The following is an 18,952-nucleotide window of genomic DNA, read 5'->3' on the forward strand; positions in this document are numbered from 1 at the left end:
TATTCCATATGGTTTAATTTTTTATTGAAAAATAAGATGTTTACTTTCTCTGAGAAGATATTTTATCTATAATAAGGTATCACTAATTATATTTCACCGTAAAAATGTGAAGTTCTGTAGGCTTATTTAATCGTCCAATCAGCTTCTCCGTAGTTTGATCGACGTCTATGCAAGCCATTCAGCGTGTTAGAGCCCCCGCGAAAGGCGGAAGTAAACCCAAAGACCAATGAGCGTCGACCTGCCGGCGGCTCTGGCCAATCGCAAGCTTGACTGCGCCTGGCATCCGCAGCTTCTGAGCGAGTGTGCTGCTGAGTGCTGATGGGTGGCTGATTTTTTTCCTCTTCTTCGGAGCTGTGTCCAAATTCAAGGTAATAAGTTGGCAATGTTTGTTTTTGTTGACGTTTAAAGTTGGCTCGGGGCGTGCGTGTCGTTTTTGTGAGAAGTAGTCGCCGAATAAATGACGGTGTTATCTGTATGCTACTGTTACTTCCCGTTAGCTTGTGTTGTGCTCTACCGCTACTTTTACTATTTGGATAAGCGGGTTACTAACAAGTGGCAGGAGCAGATGAAATAGAGTATTATAAAGCTGTATCTTTTATTATTATTATTTTTAGAAAGAACGTTTTATGTAGATTATTAGTCTGACCACTATATGCCATTTATCATGTAATAATTGTAATAATTTCCTCAACCTCTTGTTGTGTGCCAATCATTCTGATGATGAAATCCTTTCATTTCAGATGCAGTTCATGCTTCTGTTCAGCAGACAGGGCAAGCTGCGGCTGCAGAAGTGGTACGTGCCCCTGTCGGACAAGGAGAAGAAGAAGATCACCAGGGATCTGGTGCAGACCATCCTGGCCCGCAAGGCCAAAATGTGCAGCTTCCTGGAGTGGAGAGACCTCAAGATTGTCTACAAGAGGTGAGCAGGACTTCAGTCTGTGGCAGTTAAAACAGAAAAACTCTCTGCAATTGGCTGGTAACCAATCCATGGTGTATCTATTGCTTCCTGCCACCGGAATCAACTGTGATAGACCATCTCATGAAAGAGAGCAAAAGCTCAAGCATTCTTTTGGTAAAAGAAAAAAAAAACGTTGGTGTCATTTCACCAAGTTTCTGTTGAAAAGATGATCTTATGTGATGTAATTTTCTCGCAAAGCAGACTGAATACTGACCGTAATATACATTTCAGTGCTAGCATTTACAGGCAGTTTTAAAGGGGCTTCAGGTATACCAACAAAGCTAGAAAATTGCCAGGTCTACTTTGTCCGCCCGTTCCGTGTCAGTGCTATTATTCATACATTAAAAAAAAAAGGCAGAAAATGTTGTCTTTTACAGGCTGTTTGAAAGAGGCTTTGCATACTACCTCTGAAGGTGGAAAATTACCACGTTGATGTCTTCCTCCATTCCGTGTCTTTATAGAGAATTGACCAGCCAGTGTGAAAGGCACTTTTGATACTCCACCCAAAGTCGAAATATTGCCAGGTAGACTTCTTCTCAAACAGAACAGAACTGCAACATGGGTAAAAGTAGGCCTTAGGTACTACCTCCAAATGCGGAACATTGTCAGGCCGATTTTGTGCGACCGTTCTTTGTTGGAGCTGGCTTAATGTGAAATTGTTGCTTAAAATACAAAAAAGATGCATAATGAGGGATCGAGAAGTCTCTTGACTGTTGTCCTCTATCTGTTTTATTAAGCAAGGTGTAATATTTGTCTTGGCTTCCTGTTTTTATTAGCCAGTGGTCACATGTTTTAAGAGCGCGTGAGGGATTATCCCGGATAAAGGAGTCCCCTGCTGGGCGGCAGGAAGAAGCTTAACTTCAGAACGTGCAGGCCAACGGATCACCTGCAGGTCCTCTCATAAGGCAAAATTGCCGCATCAGCGTCATGAATTTGACTCTGTTAATTGCACCTGAGAGGACAAAGTGGCGAGTGGGAGTTTTTTTCCATCTTGGTGGTGATTGATGAAGTTACTCTTGAAACTCATCAAAGCATGCTACTCGGAATTATTATTTTTTATATAGTGTTAGGGCTGCTCGATTATGAAGACAATATTAATCATGATTAATAGGGCTGTGCAATTAATCGAAATTCAATTACTATTTCAATTATTACTCTCCATAATTACAAAATCAGCGTAATCTTAAAAAATGATTATTAATACTAATTTTTGAGTTGTTTAAATTTACACATTTGCACCTTTTTAATTAAAAAATAATAATTTAGGAAATTTTGTTTAATCCGAAAGGAACTTGCATAATTATAGTGTTTCAAATCATTTTATTTGTCTTAATATTTTGTTTTTGTTTTTTACCAAAAAAATAAATAATCGTCCTACTGCACAGTGCACATGCTGCACTCCACCTTCAAGTTTTTGCCAACATAAATAAATAAATAAATATATTATTATAAATTCAGTTTGGTCCAAAAGGAACTTAGATAATTATAGTGTTTAATTTTTTTTGTAATTGTTCTTGATATTTTTAAACTTTTAAAAATGTTCTTGTTTTGTACACAAAAATAAATAATCATTTGAATAATTGTGATTTCAATTATTTCCAAAATAATCGTGATTATTATTTTTTCCATAATCCTAATGATTAATTTGGCAATAAGTGAAATCACGATTAGGATGATCATTTGTTTTTTGCCGCAAAAAAATAAAATGTTTAAACGTAAAAAAATCTTAAGACTAATACATTTTGTTGAAACACTATAATTAAGTTTATTTTGTACCAAACAAGATTTGTATTACATTTTTCATTTAAAAATTAAAAAAATCTACACATTTAAACAACTCAAAATTGGTATTAATAATCTTTTATTTTTGTTTGCTTTTGTTATGCCAATTTTGTAATTGTGGAGTGTATTAAAAATTGTAATTGCATTTCTATTAATTGCACAGACCTATATAGTGTACAATTGTTTAAAATTCCAACAAGCGTGATTGTTTGTTTAGAAGAAAAAAAAGGAGTAGAGATATCTTAGAAATATTTGAATGAGTTGCTTTCAGATTAATTTATTACACTGCATAGTCACCTCATTGTATTAATTATTATGTCAATTAATTATTATGTCACTCATGGCTCTAAGACCTTTGGAAAAGGGCTTGGGAAGATGATGTAACTTTAGTTGTTTGGTGAAGTTGTTCCTTTGGGTCGGGTCAGGGGAAAGTTCGAACGTTCCTGGTCTGAAGCTTCAACCCGAAAGTACCATGACGACTGTGTGTAATGTCTCTCGGCAGATACGCCAGCTTGTACTTCTGCTGCGCCATCGAGGAGCAGGACAACGAGCTGATCACGCTGGAGATCATCCACAGATACGTGGAGCTGCTGGACAAATACTTTGGCAGCGTGAGTGGGACGGCTGGCGGCTTACCGCGGTTACCGCTTACACACTTAATCTCCAGGTAACGCTTCCGTTCCGTCCTCCCCCCCAAAAAACATGAAAGGTGTGCGAGCTGGACATCATCTTCAACTTTGAGAAAGCCTACTTCATCCTGGACGAGTTCCTGCTGGGCGGCGAAGCCCAGGAGACGTCCAAGAAGAACGTGCTTAAGGCTATCGAGCAGGGCGACCTGCTGCAAGAGGTGAGGAACTCGCCGTTTTCACATAAACACAAAGGTCATGCTCGTTCAGGGAAAAAAATCTGGAATTTTCAAAGTTGTAAACTTCTCATGGTAAGAAGCCAGGAGTTTACAAAATAGGAGTAGGAACAGTGATACTGATTTTATCAATCCAATATCTTTTCTTATCTCATGGAAAGTTTCCACTTTGGAATATTTCCAAAATTCCACATCTTAACTTCAACAGACTTTTTTAGGAAATTTTCCACCCCTTTGCCATCCTGTGTTCCACTTACTGCTCGCCACGATTATCAATGTGGAATTTCACTCCACGACAGTAGGGGGAGCCCTGGAGCAGAACACCGGAAGACAACTCAAATGAAAATCAATGTTTTTAAAATAAATGAGATGGCTAATGTTTTTGTCACTTGCATTTATAGTGGTACCTTGATTTACGAGTGCCACAATTTCCAACAACACCACATTAATTAGACTTTATAAATTAAATTAAATTATTTTTGTTTTTATTCAATACATTTTTATTTATTAAAAACAAATAATAATTCTGTTGGTTTGGGGGGAATTGAAACCGATGAATGGCTAAATCAAGGTACTGCTGTATTTTAATGATCTATAATCTGCATGCTTGCCTTCCTTCTTTCTTTACCTTCTTGTGATTTTTATTTTCTTAATCATGTGTCTTTTCTCTTTGCTTTTGTGTATTCTTTTACCTTTTGTGATTTGCAGAACATAGACTCTCAGACGCGCATGTTTGCAGGTACACTTTGTTTAGTTCTACTAGTGTTAGATCACTAGCTAGTCCAGTAGTAGTTTTGGCAGTTTAGTTTGGAAAAGACCAATAAATTTACCGAATGACTATTTGACATTTGCTCTTTGGGGAAGTACAGTGTGGAAATAGGATACAGACAACTTATATTAGAGTAATTGCGCGACGTGATTGTGTAATACCGCTGTTAAAATGTCATTTTTCCTAGTGATGGGAAAATGAAGCTTCATGAAGCACTTGCGATATTTTTTTGACTCCTCGAGATGGTGTTCTTGGTTTAAAGATGAAGGCTAGTGAAATGGAAACGATTACATTTCCACTGCATGTTTAAACCAAGAGTGCCATATAGAGGAGTCAAAAATATCGCAAGTGCTTCATGAAGCTTCATTTTCTCATCAGTCGTTTTCCCCGTAAGAGACGTATTTTCAAGATGATAAAACAGTTTTTTTAAAGTTGAAAACTATTTTAAAAATAAATAAATAAATAAAACTATTCAATAGGCTAATTCCCTACTATGCATTGGACGTGTTAAAAAAGCAACAAAAAAAATAGTAAAAATAATCAAAGATTTTTTATTTTTGTGATTAAAATTCTTTAAATTCTAAAGTGATATAAATTAAAATAATATAATCTATATTTGAATGGAAATATAATCAAAGCTATTTTTCTATTAAAATTAAACAATATATAATTAACAGACAAAATGCATAAGTGTGCTGTATAGAAAGTGAAAATAAAAAATACGCATTTTAATGACTACAAAATCACTTATTTTCAAAATAATAAATAAATAGTCAAATGAAAATTTGTCAAAATAAATGTTTTTTTTTTTTTTAATAAAATGAGAATAAATGTTCAAATGTGTAAAAATATATACCAAATAGTATTACCACTTTTTGTACAGTAAAAAGTTTTCATAATACACTGATATATAACCTAATCTACTCGTTAATTTTATTCTAGTACAGTATACTAAACTACCATAGTTTTAGTTGCTTGAAAGTGTGATGATGTAGAAACTAAAGGGAACACAATTTTTTCCAATATTCAAACAATAAGGAAATGAAATAATACGCCATTACTAAAAGTGAGCCAAGATATTTTTTTAAATAATAGACAAGTTGTACAATTTAGTTGAAATAAAAATTTGAAGAATGTATTTTAACAGCATAGATAGCAAGTTCTAAATCTTCTGTCCATTAAATAAATTGAAAAATCCGTTAAGTGTGCTCCATGGTAAATTAATATCTGTTTAAATACTGATATTGATATGGCTGCTTTCTTCTTGCAAACTGTAATTTTCTGTTGTTCACTAATGTTAAACGGGCCTTTTTTATTACGTTATTGACAACGTGAAAAATATTGCCAGCCAAAACACACATTTTTTGAAGTCCGGAAACCAAAGAAGGTAGGGACGTACTCTAGTCATCTGAGGTAAGTCCTAAAATAATGTGCAATAAAGTTAAAAATCAATCATAAGGTGATCCAAAGTTGTTCCCAAGACAAGCGGGCCTGTTGCCAATTTCCTGGACCAGGTGTCGAGCAATGATTTACGTTTGCCACATAAAACATGCAGACTTTTGCTTCTAAATATAAACTCTCCCTCCAGCGACCGACTGTCTTATTCATGTCGCGTAATTACGGTCGCTTAAAGTCTCCTCCGAGGACCCGGGCGTCCTCGGACACTCGGGAGCTCTCTGATTGGCTGGCTTGTCTATTCATAGAACCAGAGTGACGACTGGGGAGGTTTGCCCAGTGACGAGCTGTTGTAACGCGCCGCCTACCTCACGTGGGTAAATACTGCACGGATGGGTGGTGTGAAAACGCCGCCGTGCACCTGCATGCTTGACGGGCATGAGTTGCTCGGAAACGTCGCTACTCACGAAAAAGAAAGTTTGGCATATTTGGCTTTCCCGGTTTCATTCCAGGATGAACCTAAAATGCACTTAAACCTTGAAAGGTGAACTTAATTTGACCTTTTGTGAACTCTTGGAATGGAATTGTTTATTCTCTAACAAAGAGCCGAACGTCAATATTCACAACAGGTGTTTCCAACGATGTCCATCTCTTTCTGTGACTCTTCCAGTCTCTCTGCATCTATTTTGACGACATTATAAACTCATTGGACGCTTTCTGTTTGAAATCTTGCAGTGGCACAAAGCTATTGCTTAATTATTTGGCGTTGACTTGCTCACGTGATGTCAAAATGTGTAAAGACCCTTTCACTATGATGTGACGCCTACTTCCTGGTGGCAAAAGACAGAGCTTTCTCCAATGTCACTATCGGCAGTGGGAAAAAACAACAACAAAAAACTATTGATTTTAGTCTTTAACACTCTAGTTTGAATATTTGAAGTGTCAGTCAAACAAAATTCTCCGTACGGAAGAGGATAGGGGCCAGTGAAGGAAAAATAAAAGTGTTGGCAGGATTCTGACTTTAAAGTGAGAATTCTGACTTTATTCTCAGAATTTTGATTTAAAAATGAGAAGCCTGACTTTACTCAGAATTCTCACACTATCACTTAAATCTCAGATTTTAATCTCAGAATTCTCACTTTTAAATCAGAATTCTCATTTTAATTACAGTCTGACTTTATTCTTAGAATTCTGACTTTAAAGTGAGAATCCTGACTTTAATCCCAGAATTCCCCATTTTATCACTTTAATCTCAGGATTCTGACTTCAAAGTGAGAATTCTGACTTTATTCTCAGAATTCTGATTTAAAAGTGAGAATCCTGACTTTACTCTCAGAATTCTCACTTTAAAGTCAGAATTCTGACTTTAATCACAGTCTGACTTTATTCTTAGAATTCTGACTTTAAAGTGAGAATCCTGACTTTAATCCCTGAATTCTCACTTTATCACTTTAATCTCAGAATTCTGTGACGTAGAGCTATGAATTGCGGGGGGAAATCAGAAAGTCAGAATTCTAAGATTGAACTCTGAATCCTGCCAACCTTTTTTTTTCTCCCCTCTTCACTGGCCCTAATCCTCTTCCGTCGTTACGTGGGGAGATGCTAACCATACCTTACATTACGACAGGTAAATTGACTTAAAAAAAAAGTGACGTGGTCAAAACGTGGACATAAATGTTTGCAAACATTATAAAAATAACGACAAGCCTGGTTGTTCCTATGCTTTTATAACTATGCTACTACTACTATATTACTGTAGTGCATTCTAGTCCAAAGTTGTGACTGCATCATACTGAAAGCTGGTTTTAATGTTTATTTTAATACCTTAAATGTTTTCTCCACAAGGTTGAGTAGAGCATTAGTGGTTCACACTGTGCTGTAATTACACCGCTGACATACCTCTGCGGATTTAGACAAAGCTATTTTTCATAATAAGCCCTCAATGGCACATTTGTCAGGCGCGTGGTCATTAGTTTGGTGCCAGCAAGCAGATCTTTGTTTGGAATAATGACGCCCCACAAGGGTTCCCTGCACAGATGATGAAGACTCAGTGGATGCATCCATCGTCTTGCTTATTTTTTTATCAACAACTTGTTTGACTCCCAGGTATAACAGTTCCTAATGTGACTTCAGAGACTTCTGGACTGTTCCAAAACTTGATACGCTGAGGTGAATACTGTCTGTGGATTTACTGTGTAGGTCACCAATGCTTGTACTAGTACAGCCCTCTAGTGGCAAGTCTTTTTAATGTATTTTGTCTGTCTGGTTTCATGTCTACCACTGTCTGGTTCTTGAGTCAGTGCTCCTCATGTGGTTCCTGTTCTAGTCTAGTTTCTCCCATCTAGTTTTTCCAGTCGACTTTATGTCTACTACTCGTGTTTCTTGGTTCTTGTCTAGGTTTTCCCAGTCTTCTTCGTGTACTGGTTCTTGTCATGATCTGTTTCCAGGTACAGAGCTCTGGATTTGGTCACTGCTCAAGTGTGACTGGTCTAATTTTTGATGCAGTGTTCATTGTGTGGGTCTGGGTCAAGTGTTTCAGTCCTGGTTCCTCTTCCAGTGATCCTGATCTGGTTCTTGTTCCAGTGCTTCTGGTCTCTTGTCTGGGTATAGTGCTCCGGATCGGGTTCCTGATGCAGGGTGGCTGGTATAATTCTGGGCCTACAGATCATTGTCTGGAACTGGGTAAAGAATCTTTGTCTTGTATCTGGTCCATTGTTCCTAGACTTGGGTGGCAGGTCTAGTGCGCCTGATCGAGCACTTCTGGCCTGGTTCTGTGTGTGACACTAGTTTGGGGTTAAGCATTCCTGTTCAGCTTCCAGTGCTCATTCTCTGGTTCCAGAAAACTGTACCAGTCCAACGGTCCTGGTCTGGATCCTGATCAGCTGTCTTGGGACAAGTTCTGGGTGCCCCTAATCTGAATCTGAATCTTGTGGTCCTAGTCTAGTGTTCTGGTCCAGCACTCTTGGTCTGGTCTGAAAGCAGACTAAGAGCACCTAGGTCTTTTTTCTTGGCCTTTCGTCTTGCAGGTACAGTGCTCCGGATCAGGTTCCTGATGCAGGGTGGCTAATATATTTCTGGGTCTGCTGATTGGTGGACTCCGAAAACTGTACCACCAATGTACCAGTCCAATGGTTTTGGTCTGGACCCTGTTCAGCTTTCTTGGAACGAGTTCTGGGTGCCCCTAGTCTGAATCTGGTGCTCGTCGTCCTCGTCTGGTGTTCTGATCTGGCGTTCAGGGCCAGCACTTTTGCTCTGGTCTGAAAGTAGACTAAGAGCACCTGAGTCTGGCTCTGGTTCCTGTTCCAAATTCTTCTGGTTTTTGGTCCTGCCCCATTCTAACTTTGTGTCAACACCAGCAGATATTAAGATGTTGTTGTGTGTCACATTGTGTTGAGTGTTTTCGTTGCATTAACGCAAAATGTCCACTACATACAGCGCCTTGACTTATGAGTTTCATTTGTTCTGTGGTAATGCTTATAACTCAAAGCGTAAATTTTATAGTCTGTTCTAGCACCGCGAAAAACGTTAATTTTTTTCTCCATAAGATGATTTTAACATTCATAGTTTTTTTTTTCCTTCCTATTTTGACCAAACTTTTGCTACTCATAAGTCAAGGTTCCACTTTCTTTGTTCCCTGCAAAGCATCTCTTTACACACCGCCTACAGGTCCGACACGGCATCTGTAAAGCTGAATGCTATGGTGGAGTTGAAAGAGAAAGTCCGGCCTCCTGGCTGCGTGTTGTTGTGTTCTAAAAGCTTTCTCTCTCTCCCTCAGCCCCGTCATGAGTACTTTAATGTGCCTGTGTACTGACTGGCTGCTCTGCCGCCGCTGCTCTGCCGCCGCCCCCCCGCTGCTGCTGCCGCCGCCGCCACCATGCCTGCCCCATGCATGCCCAACACCTTTCGCTCCGCACCCTGTCCTTGTGCCTTGTCGCTACCCCGACTGTTCACCGCAGGCTTGATACACGACAACTGTATTAGGGGTACCTCGCAACTCAGTCAAATTGTTTAGTGGTACCTTGACTTGCGAGTTGAAGTTGTCGTGCAGTATACTGCTTGCTTTGACTTTTTTTTTTGTGTGTGTGTCCAACCTCAGCTTCCTAAGTATTTTTTTTCTTGCATGTCGTTCATGCATGTGTTTCCTTTTCTTTTATCTTGTCAATTTGTAGTTATCCAATTGTTTGTATTTATGAGGACAATCTTTACAAGCAAACTTTATGTTCATATTTTTAGTGTGGTATTAATTAGTGGTAGGAAAATCAAGCTTCATGAACCAATTGCAGTATTTTTTTATTCCTCTAGATGGTGCTCTTAAAGATAAAGGCTAGTGCAATGGAAATTGATAACATTTCCAAAGCGCCATCTAGAGACATCAAAACATATTGCAAGTGGTTCATGAAGCTTCATTTTCCCACCACTGGTATTAATATGACAAGTGTCTTTGCTATTTTTACACCAATTTTGAATCAAAGGCCTCTTCGGCCTTCCACGTGATTATAAGTATTATTCAAATGAAGCTTTATGTAATAAGCTGATAGATGGGCACAAGCTGTGTTTGCAATCTGACTAATGAGGCACAGTTTTTGTAACGACTCATGATAGAGTGCAATAGTTTGATCAAATGTAGGTTTATAAATAATAAATATTTTCTGGTTCTTGTTCAGCGCCCTGGTGTTTTTCTTAAATGGACTTACATTTTCTTTGTTGTTGCGTCTGCTGCCTTAAAGTGTCATGTTTGCATGTGGCTCTAATCAAATGTGTTGTTCTCTTGACTTTGTGTCCACGCTGCTGTTAGGATTTAAAAGTAAGTGCTGCTACTCTGCTGCCTTAGAGCATTTATTGAAAAGATAAAAAGATGATAATATCAAAACACATTTCTTATAATTGCTATCGTTTTCATTGCATCATTACAGTAGTTGTATTTATACTTTATTGGCATAAACGGTACGTTACGTGAGGGGGAAAATAAACATTATTATTATTATTATTGCAATGACAGTTCCGCTTTAATATTTGTTCATGCCTAACATTTTACTGTAAAGATTATTATTTTTATTTATTTATTTTTAACATATTGAACTCGAAAATGCACTCATATTTTGGTTAAGAAGATTATTTGCATTAATATTACACTGGCCAAAAATGGTAAAACAGGATGTTCTCAAATATTTGCCTTTTAAAATTTTGTTTTTTGAAAATTGCTTTTAGACAAAACGTAATAATAGGTGTATTTATTATATTGTTACATTTGTATTTTATTTTTAAAAACAACTAGTCTTTTGAATTTTTATTATATCAGTTTTACTCTTTTCCTACATTATCAAAAGTTTTGAAAAGTCTGTTTTAAATTTAAAACCTATGTGTGTGTCCCATAATGATGACATCATCAAAGTGTGCATATTCGTCCTGTATATACTGTATAGTGTTTGTTTTTGCAGGATGGAGAGACACCACGAAGCGTTCTGGAGGAAATAGGACTGACATAAAGAAAACCAAAAACAAATCCCCATGCACAAGCCACACCCCCTTCAGAATAACTTGACATTTTCCCAGCAACAATAGTTTTTTTTCTTTTCTAAAATGATGTAGCACTCTTTTTATATGCAATTCTTGACTATTGCAGAGGAGATAATTTTCATGCATAACCAAAGCTGGCACATCCACTGTAATGAATAATATATATTGTGTGTATGAAAAAGGGACGTCAGAAGTATTACAATAACAGAACCAAAGAGTTGTTTTTTTCTTTTTGATACTCTTACTTTACACTGGAAGGCACTGCTGTAGTTTACAAAGTGGTAACGTCACTCTGGCCATTAAATATTACACTGGACGTGTTCATTAAAATAAGACATTACAATACCAAGCTGTTGTGTCGTTCATTTGCATACTAATTATATGTAAAAAAATAATTAATAAATTGCTGTATTCCCTCGCTATATTGATGCCAGGCTTTAGAGTTGCTCACCTTCAGTGTAGTACCGCATTGTGCCACAACATGCCAAGCAGCACTAAGCTCCACTAACATATGCAGCGTCATTAACAGCAACAAAATTAAATCGATTATGTAAGTATCTTCCAGTTAAGGAAAATAAACATAAGCCTTTGACTGTTGCTGCTTGATGGAGCTTCAAGAAGCAAATGTTTTTAAAATGCATATTCACCGTAACACTAATGCTAAATTCCCATTAGCCTTTTGCATTGTATTTGAGCATTTAGAGAGGTTAAATTATAGGTTTGATTGAACAGTTTGTTTTGAAGTATCGCTGTTTAACTTGTGTTTTCTTGTATGCACTATTTGTATATTATCTTGCTGCTCATCTTCTAGTTATTTATCTACGTTTTTTTTTTATTTGATCAATCACATTTTAGATTAAAAACTGCACTTTTGGGAGGGCAATGAGTGACGTCGTCATTTTTGCATCCTCTGATTGGTTGATCGCAGCTGCTCCAAACGGTTTCAAATTTTCAGGCAGGTGACTGCAGGAAGGGACAAATGCCGGACATTTATTAAAAGTTCATTTTTTTAGGTGAACTGTTCAACTAAAACTTGACATTGGGAGGATAGGTCGGCCAAATTATTGATTTATTTTCCCCTCCCAAAGAAGCAACATCTAGCTAGCTCCGACTAGCCAACACAGCTAGCTAGAGAATCCTGTGTCTATTTAAAAAAAATCTGGTAAGTACAAAACATTTTATTTGGTTGTGTTTTGTCATGTTATTAGATAAATATTGATGATATTATTTTGAAACATGCTCACAGTCCGTCGCAATGTAAAGGCATAAATAAATGCAGCTACAGTTGTCGTCCACAAGAGAGTGCCAATGAACGCATTGACGTGCAGAAAACAGAATGTGCGTTTTATGTTTGAGCTCTTGCTGTGAGGCGTAATCACAACACAATTAAGATAATTTGCCAGCGACGGCTGGTGGCAAGAAAAGTAATTTGGTCGCCCGTAATTTGTAATGTGACGCGTGGCTGTCAGATGAAGATACAACAGCTGATTGTGACCCAATTGTCGCAGCTAAATAACTCTTTGGAGAGACATCTGGGGGCCTCAGGGCCTGATTTTGGCCCCTCTGAGCTTGTCCACTTTAGATACACTTGAGTTTTTGATTATTTTTTTTAAACTTCTTATTTTTTTCTTTTCTTTTTTAAACTCATCTTCGTGTTTTCAGGAACTTAAAGAGGATGCTTGACTGATTTAGCCATTTTCAGCTGTGGGTAGTTAATATTTTGTCTATAATTAATTTGATAACTTCATTCTTTTGTTCATGTGCAAGTAATACTTAAAAAAAAAAACACTTGCCACTTGCTGTGGACAGAAAATGACATCACAGGTGCTCAGAGCTCAAGTCATGACCAATCACGGCTCACCTGCTGTGTTTGGTCATGTGACATTCGCAAACTAGGCCATGATTGGTCATTACCTGATCCCTGAGCACACGTGATGTCATTTTCAGTCGACAGCAGGTGGCCAAATGTGTTTTTAAAGGTATTAATTGTACATGAAAAATAATGAAATTATCAAATTAATTACTGACAACATATTTACTTGAGTCCATGTATAATCATTTTACACTGAAAACATACTAAAAAGTATATTACGGCAAATACGCTAGTAGAAAAATACACACGTTACAAATATTATGACAAAATAAAATAAATATACCCAAAATAAACAATATATGAAAATATTTAAATATTAAGGGACAAAAATAGGAATTAGAAAATGGTTAGAAAAAAAGTAATTGTGGAAAAATAAATTTAATTAAATGGTATTATATTTAATTTATTAAAAACATACTAATTCAATTGTAGACGTCTATTGTTGTTTCATCCACTAGATGGCAGTGACACACTTCAGCAATTGCTGATGTCTTCCTCTCGTCAAGTGCTCGCCTGCATCATCTTTCACTCTTTCAATGGCTTTTGATTCCACTGAGTGACTGATTAGCATGAGTCAATGTATTGTCATTCCAAGAGCCACTTGAGAACTCTGCTATTAAAGAAAAAAAATATCTATCTATCTATCTATCTATCTATCTATCTATCTATCTATCTATCTATCTATCTATCTATCTATCTATCTATCTATCTATCTATCTATCTATCTATCTATCTAATAATAGTAATCAAGTTACATTATTTGAAAATGTATGGTACTCAGATTACATTATGAGTAACTACGTTTTTACAGGTAACTAGGAAATGTTTTGAGAAAGTATTTGTTAGATATAGAGTAATTGCAAATGTATTTCCCCCCCCCCCAATAAAAGACGTTTGTTATATTTGCTTGTTTGTTTGTAATGTCAGCCACATGAAGGGTTCGAGAGGCGATAGAGAAGTGACAATCTTCAGCCATGATCCTCGTTCTTGACCCTTGTCATCCGGTGGCATCATGTGACAGCGGCAGCGAGGAGGATGACATGTCGCCCTTTCGTGTTGGCTGTCAGGCGAGTCGCAGTATTTGTGGCACCGTGGGCCGCCGCTCGCTTTTGGAGACGGAGCTGTGGTTACTCGGGCCGGATTGAGGGCAAATCTCCAGCGTGGGCGGCGATAAGTCTTATCTGCTGTCGGAGGCGCTGCAGAGAGGAGAAGAAGAATGTCACTCAGGTGAGAGTGCACACACCTCCATGACTTCACACACACACTCGTACACGCGTCGTGGTTTCTGTGTGTCGTGGGGACTGGAGAGGCTCTTTAGCGCTCTCTGGTGAACAATGGTTGTAATGCTTTTGTTTGTTTTTATTTTAGTTTTTTCACGCCCTGCGTTGCTTGGGGTGGGCGGGGGTCATCGCAAAGTCCCTGAGCAAATGGAACTGTGGATGGGATGGATATTTTATCACCAGTAGAGTTTTTTAGCTTGTTCTAGCTTTTTAAAAAAAAAAATTTTTTTATCCGGGCTTGGGACCAACAGTGGTTGGCAATCGGCAAATAGTGGGGCTGGGTTTAAAACAAATCTAATAATTATTATTATTATTATCATTATTTTATATTCCCTCCCTCCCATAAATTCTCAAAAATATATAATTTTAAAGGCCATTTTTAAAAGTGTTATCTAATAGTTTTTTTTTTCAATTTACTGTTCACATGAATTTAAAAGTATTTTTCTCACATTTATAAAGACCTGACTTATTGCACTTTAAGACAATTCAGAATCTTTTAAATTTATATTTACAATTATTGAATTACATTATGAAACTATTTCCTCTTATCCTTGCATATGTCAATGTTTGTGTAGCACTTGAGTGATTATAACACGTGTAACTTTAATTAATAAACTAAATCATTTGGCCAGTTACTGCCACACCAACATTTAACTCATTCACTGGATTTTGACTGATTTTGCAAGGCCCACAGAATATTGTGTTTTATTGCGATAAAAACATGGACCCTACTCAAGGAAAGATTAGAGTCTCTTCTTTCATCGGGAATCATTTAAAAACATTTTTTTTATCTGTTTCCATTTTGCAGCAATTAGCATGAGAATATAGCTAAGTTTCATCATTATGCACAAATCTGTTTAAAATTGTGGGAAAATAGCTTTTTTTGCAACATGGCCCTGGTTGATCTCGTATACTCTGCTGCCACCCGTATTTGTAATAACTACTATTGCTTTAAGCATTCTCTTCAGTTCAGAATCTACCTCAAAGCCTTCTGTATGCTCTAGCATTAAAAAAAACATACAAAATGTATAAAAACGTCTTTGGGGCCATATTTAAAGTGGAACATTTTTATACGTTTTTGGGAGCAAATGAGTTCAAAAGAATTGATGTGCCGTAATTAATCGATATCGGATCGAAGTGAATCAAATCGAAACGATTGAGGAAATTAGAATCGATACCCAGCCCTAGCAAATAGCGTAGTAGTTATGTTTAATCGGCGATAGTATTCTGTGGGGGGTCCTTGGAAAAAGATCTGCCCCGTACCCACAAAGTTAGAGAGAGCCTGTTTTTAAAGCAGATCATTTATCCTTGATGTCCTCGCCCTTGGCGGTGTCCTCCCTGTGAGTCGCACATACGCACGGCAAACTTTTTGCAACATTTTGCAAAGGCAACTTTTCTTTTTTACTTTGGACTTTTTACGAGAGCAACTCCATTGTCAGGCACAAAAAGCGTCTAATAAAAGGCGCGATTCAGCCGCTTTCATGTGGCTTCGTCTTGTGTTTGTTGCGAGCGCTCCAAGGTCCCTCAAGTAGACGTGAATGGGCGGATTGTTTGATGTCCATTGTGGCGTTATTCCCCTGGCCAGGTATCGTTGAGAATGGCGCTTTTCTTTCTCGCCGTTCTTGATCCACAATATTGGCAAACGCTCCTTAATTCCCGTCCCTAACTTGGACTTGGAAGTCTTTGACGGGTTCCGGGGCTGAATGGCGGCCCAGTGTTGTCGCGCCGCGACAGACTCAATAAACGCTGGTGATTTATTCAAGGGAGAGACGTGGGACACACCAGTGTATTTTTTTTTTTTTTTTACCAAGGACGCTTTATTTTTCCGCCACACAAGGCAAAACACATTTGCGGCCGCTCACTTCTTTGTGTACGCACAAAAGAAAGTCAATTGGTGTATTACAAGAGTACGTTTCAATTCATGCATTCAACTTAACTTCATTATTTGCATTCGCATAATACCATGGAAGTTACTTTTGAAAACGTTAATCTTCAGATTCTCACATTTAAAAGTTTCTTTAGTAAAAGCTAAAGTTAATATGAATCCAAACCGTACCCTCCCTATGCTAACTAATTTCACTTTTGCACATTCCTTTATTAACCATAACCCTAACTTTATAATGCTAACCTAAACCTAACCCAAACAAGTAGACTCAGTAGTTTGCAATAAAAAAAAACTATACTACTAATATACATCCAATTTCATTGTTATGAAAACTACCCTGCTTTGCCAAAACTGATACGAAATATCTATCTACTTAAAATAATAATTAAAAAAAAATTAAAAAAGAATAGAAAACAGAAGCTAAGTCAAGGGACCTCAGGCACCTGATAATTAGCGTTTAAATTAGCATTTAGTTTTTTTTTTTTATTAACTGGTGTGTTTATCCCTTCTTGTCGATTTTTAACAATGATTGTACGTTACGAAAAAACCAGAACTTCAAACTGCTAACATTTAGAGTTCTCGTAACGTTTCATTACGAAAAAGTCATGCTAGCCATCCTAGCAGCTAAGCTAATGTCAACTTGTTCACAGTGCTGATGCTAGCTTAGTTTTGCTAGCACTGCTGGATGTGCGTTTTCTGTGATCATTTCAATCAATCAAACTTCCTTTATATAGCACTTTACTTGCATTGAGATGCAACTAAAGGTGCTGAACCATGAAAAGAAAACCCACAATTACACACTTTTTGGTCAGAGGGTCGAGGTTTGGGAAAAGATTTGCAAAATGAGACAACTGTACATTCAAATCTTGGTAACATTTTTAACACCGCAAACTCCTTTTAATTTCATGCTTGGTGGGTGGGCAGGTCATTGCAGACATACACGTTTTTATACAACGTTTAAAAAGTCAAGTTTGCACAATATGTCCCCTTTCAAATCAATCTTTTTCAATGGTGTTGTTTGTTTGCTGAGCGCTGACGTTTGACGGCTGTCAGGCCTCGTTCGGGATTAAGGGCAGCATCAGACAGACGTGTCCTTTCTTGCTTTTGTGCCCCCCCCCATTTATATATATATATATATATATATATAGATAGATATATATATATTTTTGTTATCACCGTCTGAAATATAATTTTTATCGGACTGACAGTTTCCTCAAAGTCGCGGCGCGCCGCATGGGGATATTCATTACTTTTTGTGGACCTGCCGTCAAGTCATCTCCCGTCATATCTCATCTCTCTCAGAAAAGCACTTTTTATTTATTTTTTATTTATTTTTCTCACAATCCCACCGCCACCTCGCCACCCCCCTGCTTTTACTTTGCTATGACCTTCCCGCTTAAATTGCTTGGCTTGTGTTATTCAGCGTTTGAGATTTACCCGGGTGAGAATATTGCGGTTGAGGATTTCCCGCCCTCTTAGCTGCCCAATAACTTGTGACAGGAATTCCGCCATGCAGGCGCTTGTTTGTATTCCCGCAGCTTAGGTGCAGATGATGGGAGGCTGGACTGTACGACGCACGTTCTGTAACCTCTCGTGCGGAAAAGTACTCGGGGAAAGTGTTCCCCCGATATTGACATGCGGCGTATGCCTTACGGTACAGTACGCCAATCAATATTTTCAATGAGGGTAAATAAATCAATAAACATTTCAAATATAAACGGCCAGTATGTGGAGACAGTCTATCTTTAATGTATTAATTTATTTTTAGTAGGAGTGTCAGGCGATTACATTTTTTAATCGTAATTAATCACATGACTTCAATAGTTAACTCACAATTAATCACAAATTTTACATCTATTCTAAATGTATTGACAATAAAATTAGAGCTGTCAAACGATTAATTTTTTTTAATCAGCTAAAAGATCATCTGCGGTCAAAATTAATAGTGAGATCAATCTGCGTTAATACATGATTAATGCGATATTTGTTTTATGATAAGTTAACGCTTTAACTTTGACTGCACTAGTTTTTTACTCTCGTTAACATAAAAGTGGACAAAAATGTTAAACTAATAGAAATATGGCAGTAATGTCATAATTCATAAAAGTGAGTTACAATTAAAAAGATGTACTGTGAAAAAAACAAATGTGATATTCATTTGTGTTGAGGTCTTTTTTCTGCCACTAGATGGCATAATTGCATTTTTAAGACATTTATGTCAGTTCAGTGCATTTTTCTTTTCACATTCACAGCTAATCTTTAACATGAAGTAACTTGTGAAATTATGCAAAAAAATGTTTTATTGTAAAATACAACTTGACCCCAGTCTCCACAAATATATGCGTTATTATTAAATTAATTACTGCTAAATTTTGATGTGGACGTGTCTGCTGCTGCGACGTGAATTCCCCCAGTACAGGCTTTACTAGTATATATAGAATAAAGAAATATAATACCATAAAAATTTGTGGCCTCAAAATTTACGCACTAATTTTGACACACCTAATTTTTAGTATGACCGTATTGTAAATGGAGTTAATCGCACATCGTAGTTTATATAAATCAAATCGTACGCGCGCACACTCTGTCACTCTTTTGCGCTTTGTCATATTTTACATTCAAGTGGAGGTC

At 37.3% G+C, this 18,952-nt stretch overlaps 1 protein-coding gene and 1 long non-coding RNA gene across 4 annotated transcripts in view; both read left to right on the plus strand.

The window, feature by feature from the left end:
- The first annotated feature begins 260 nt into the window (after window positions 1-260).
- On the plus strand, window positions 261-11,632 carry LOC147166403 (AP-1 complex subunit sigma-2-like). 3 transcript variants are annotated; one of them, XM_086089354.1, is made up of 6 exons: window positions 261-368; window positions 741-919; window positions 3,243-3,351; window positions 3,450-3,587; window positions 4,311-4,341; window positions 7,873-9,534. In XM_086089354.1, the coding sequence occupies exons 2-6, from the start codon at window positions 741-743 to the stop codon at window positions 7,932-7,934; spliced, it is 519 nt and encodes a 172-aa protein (XP_085945480.1). In that variant the 5' UTR covers window positions 261-368; the 3' UTR covers window positions 7,935-9,534. The 3 variants fall into 3 exon arrangements, with proteins under 3 accessions (XP_085945480.1, XP_085945481.1, XP_085945482.1); XM_086089355.1 differs by lacking the exons at window positions 4,311-4,341; window positions 7,873-9,534 and adding an exon at window positions 11,205-11,632; XM_086089356.1 differs by lacking the exons at window positions 4,311-4,341; window positions 7,873-9,534 and adding an exon at window positions 9,542-10,429.
- Window positions 11,633-12,230: 598 nt separating this feature from the next.
- LOC147166404 (uncharacterized) overlaps window positions 12,231-18,952 on the plus strand; it is an 86,121-nt gene continuing 79,399 nt past the window's right edge. The window contains exons 1-2 of the long non-coding RNA XR_015096531.1: window positions 12,231-12,445; window positions 14,084-14,383. This is a non-coding gene — a long non-coding RNA (uncharacterized LOC147166404). The remainder of the gene's footprint in view (window positions 12,446-14,083; window positions 14,384-18,952) is intronic.

This window comes from Leptonotus elevatus, chromosome 11 (genome assembly GCF_054856555.1).
Source record: "Leptonotus elevatus isolate MCC_2025b chromosome 11, RoL_Lele_1.0, whole genome shotgun sequence".
Lineage (NCBI taxonomy): Eukaryota > Metazoa > Chordata > Actinopteri > Syngnathiformes > Syngnathidae > Leptonotus > Leptonotus elevatus.

Excerpts from the sequence above, each read along its gene's own strand:
- LOC147166403 (XM_086089354.1), top strand. The coding sequence starts at position 741 with ATGCAGTTCATGCTTCTGTTCAGCAGACAGGGCAAGCTGCGGCTGCAG. Across the intron at positions 920-3,242 it reads CTCAAGATTGTCTACAAGAG|ATACGCCAGCTTGTACTTCT; the intron begins GTGAGCAGGACT and ends GTCTCTCGGCAG. Across the intron at positions 3,588-4,310 it reads AGGGCGACCTGCTGCAAGAG|AACATAGACTCTCAGACGCG; the intron begins GTGAGGAACTCG and ends TGTGATTTGCAG.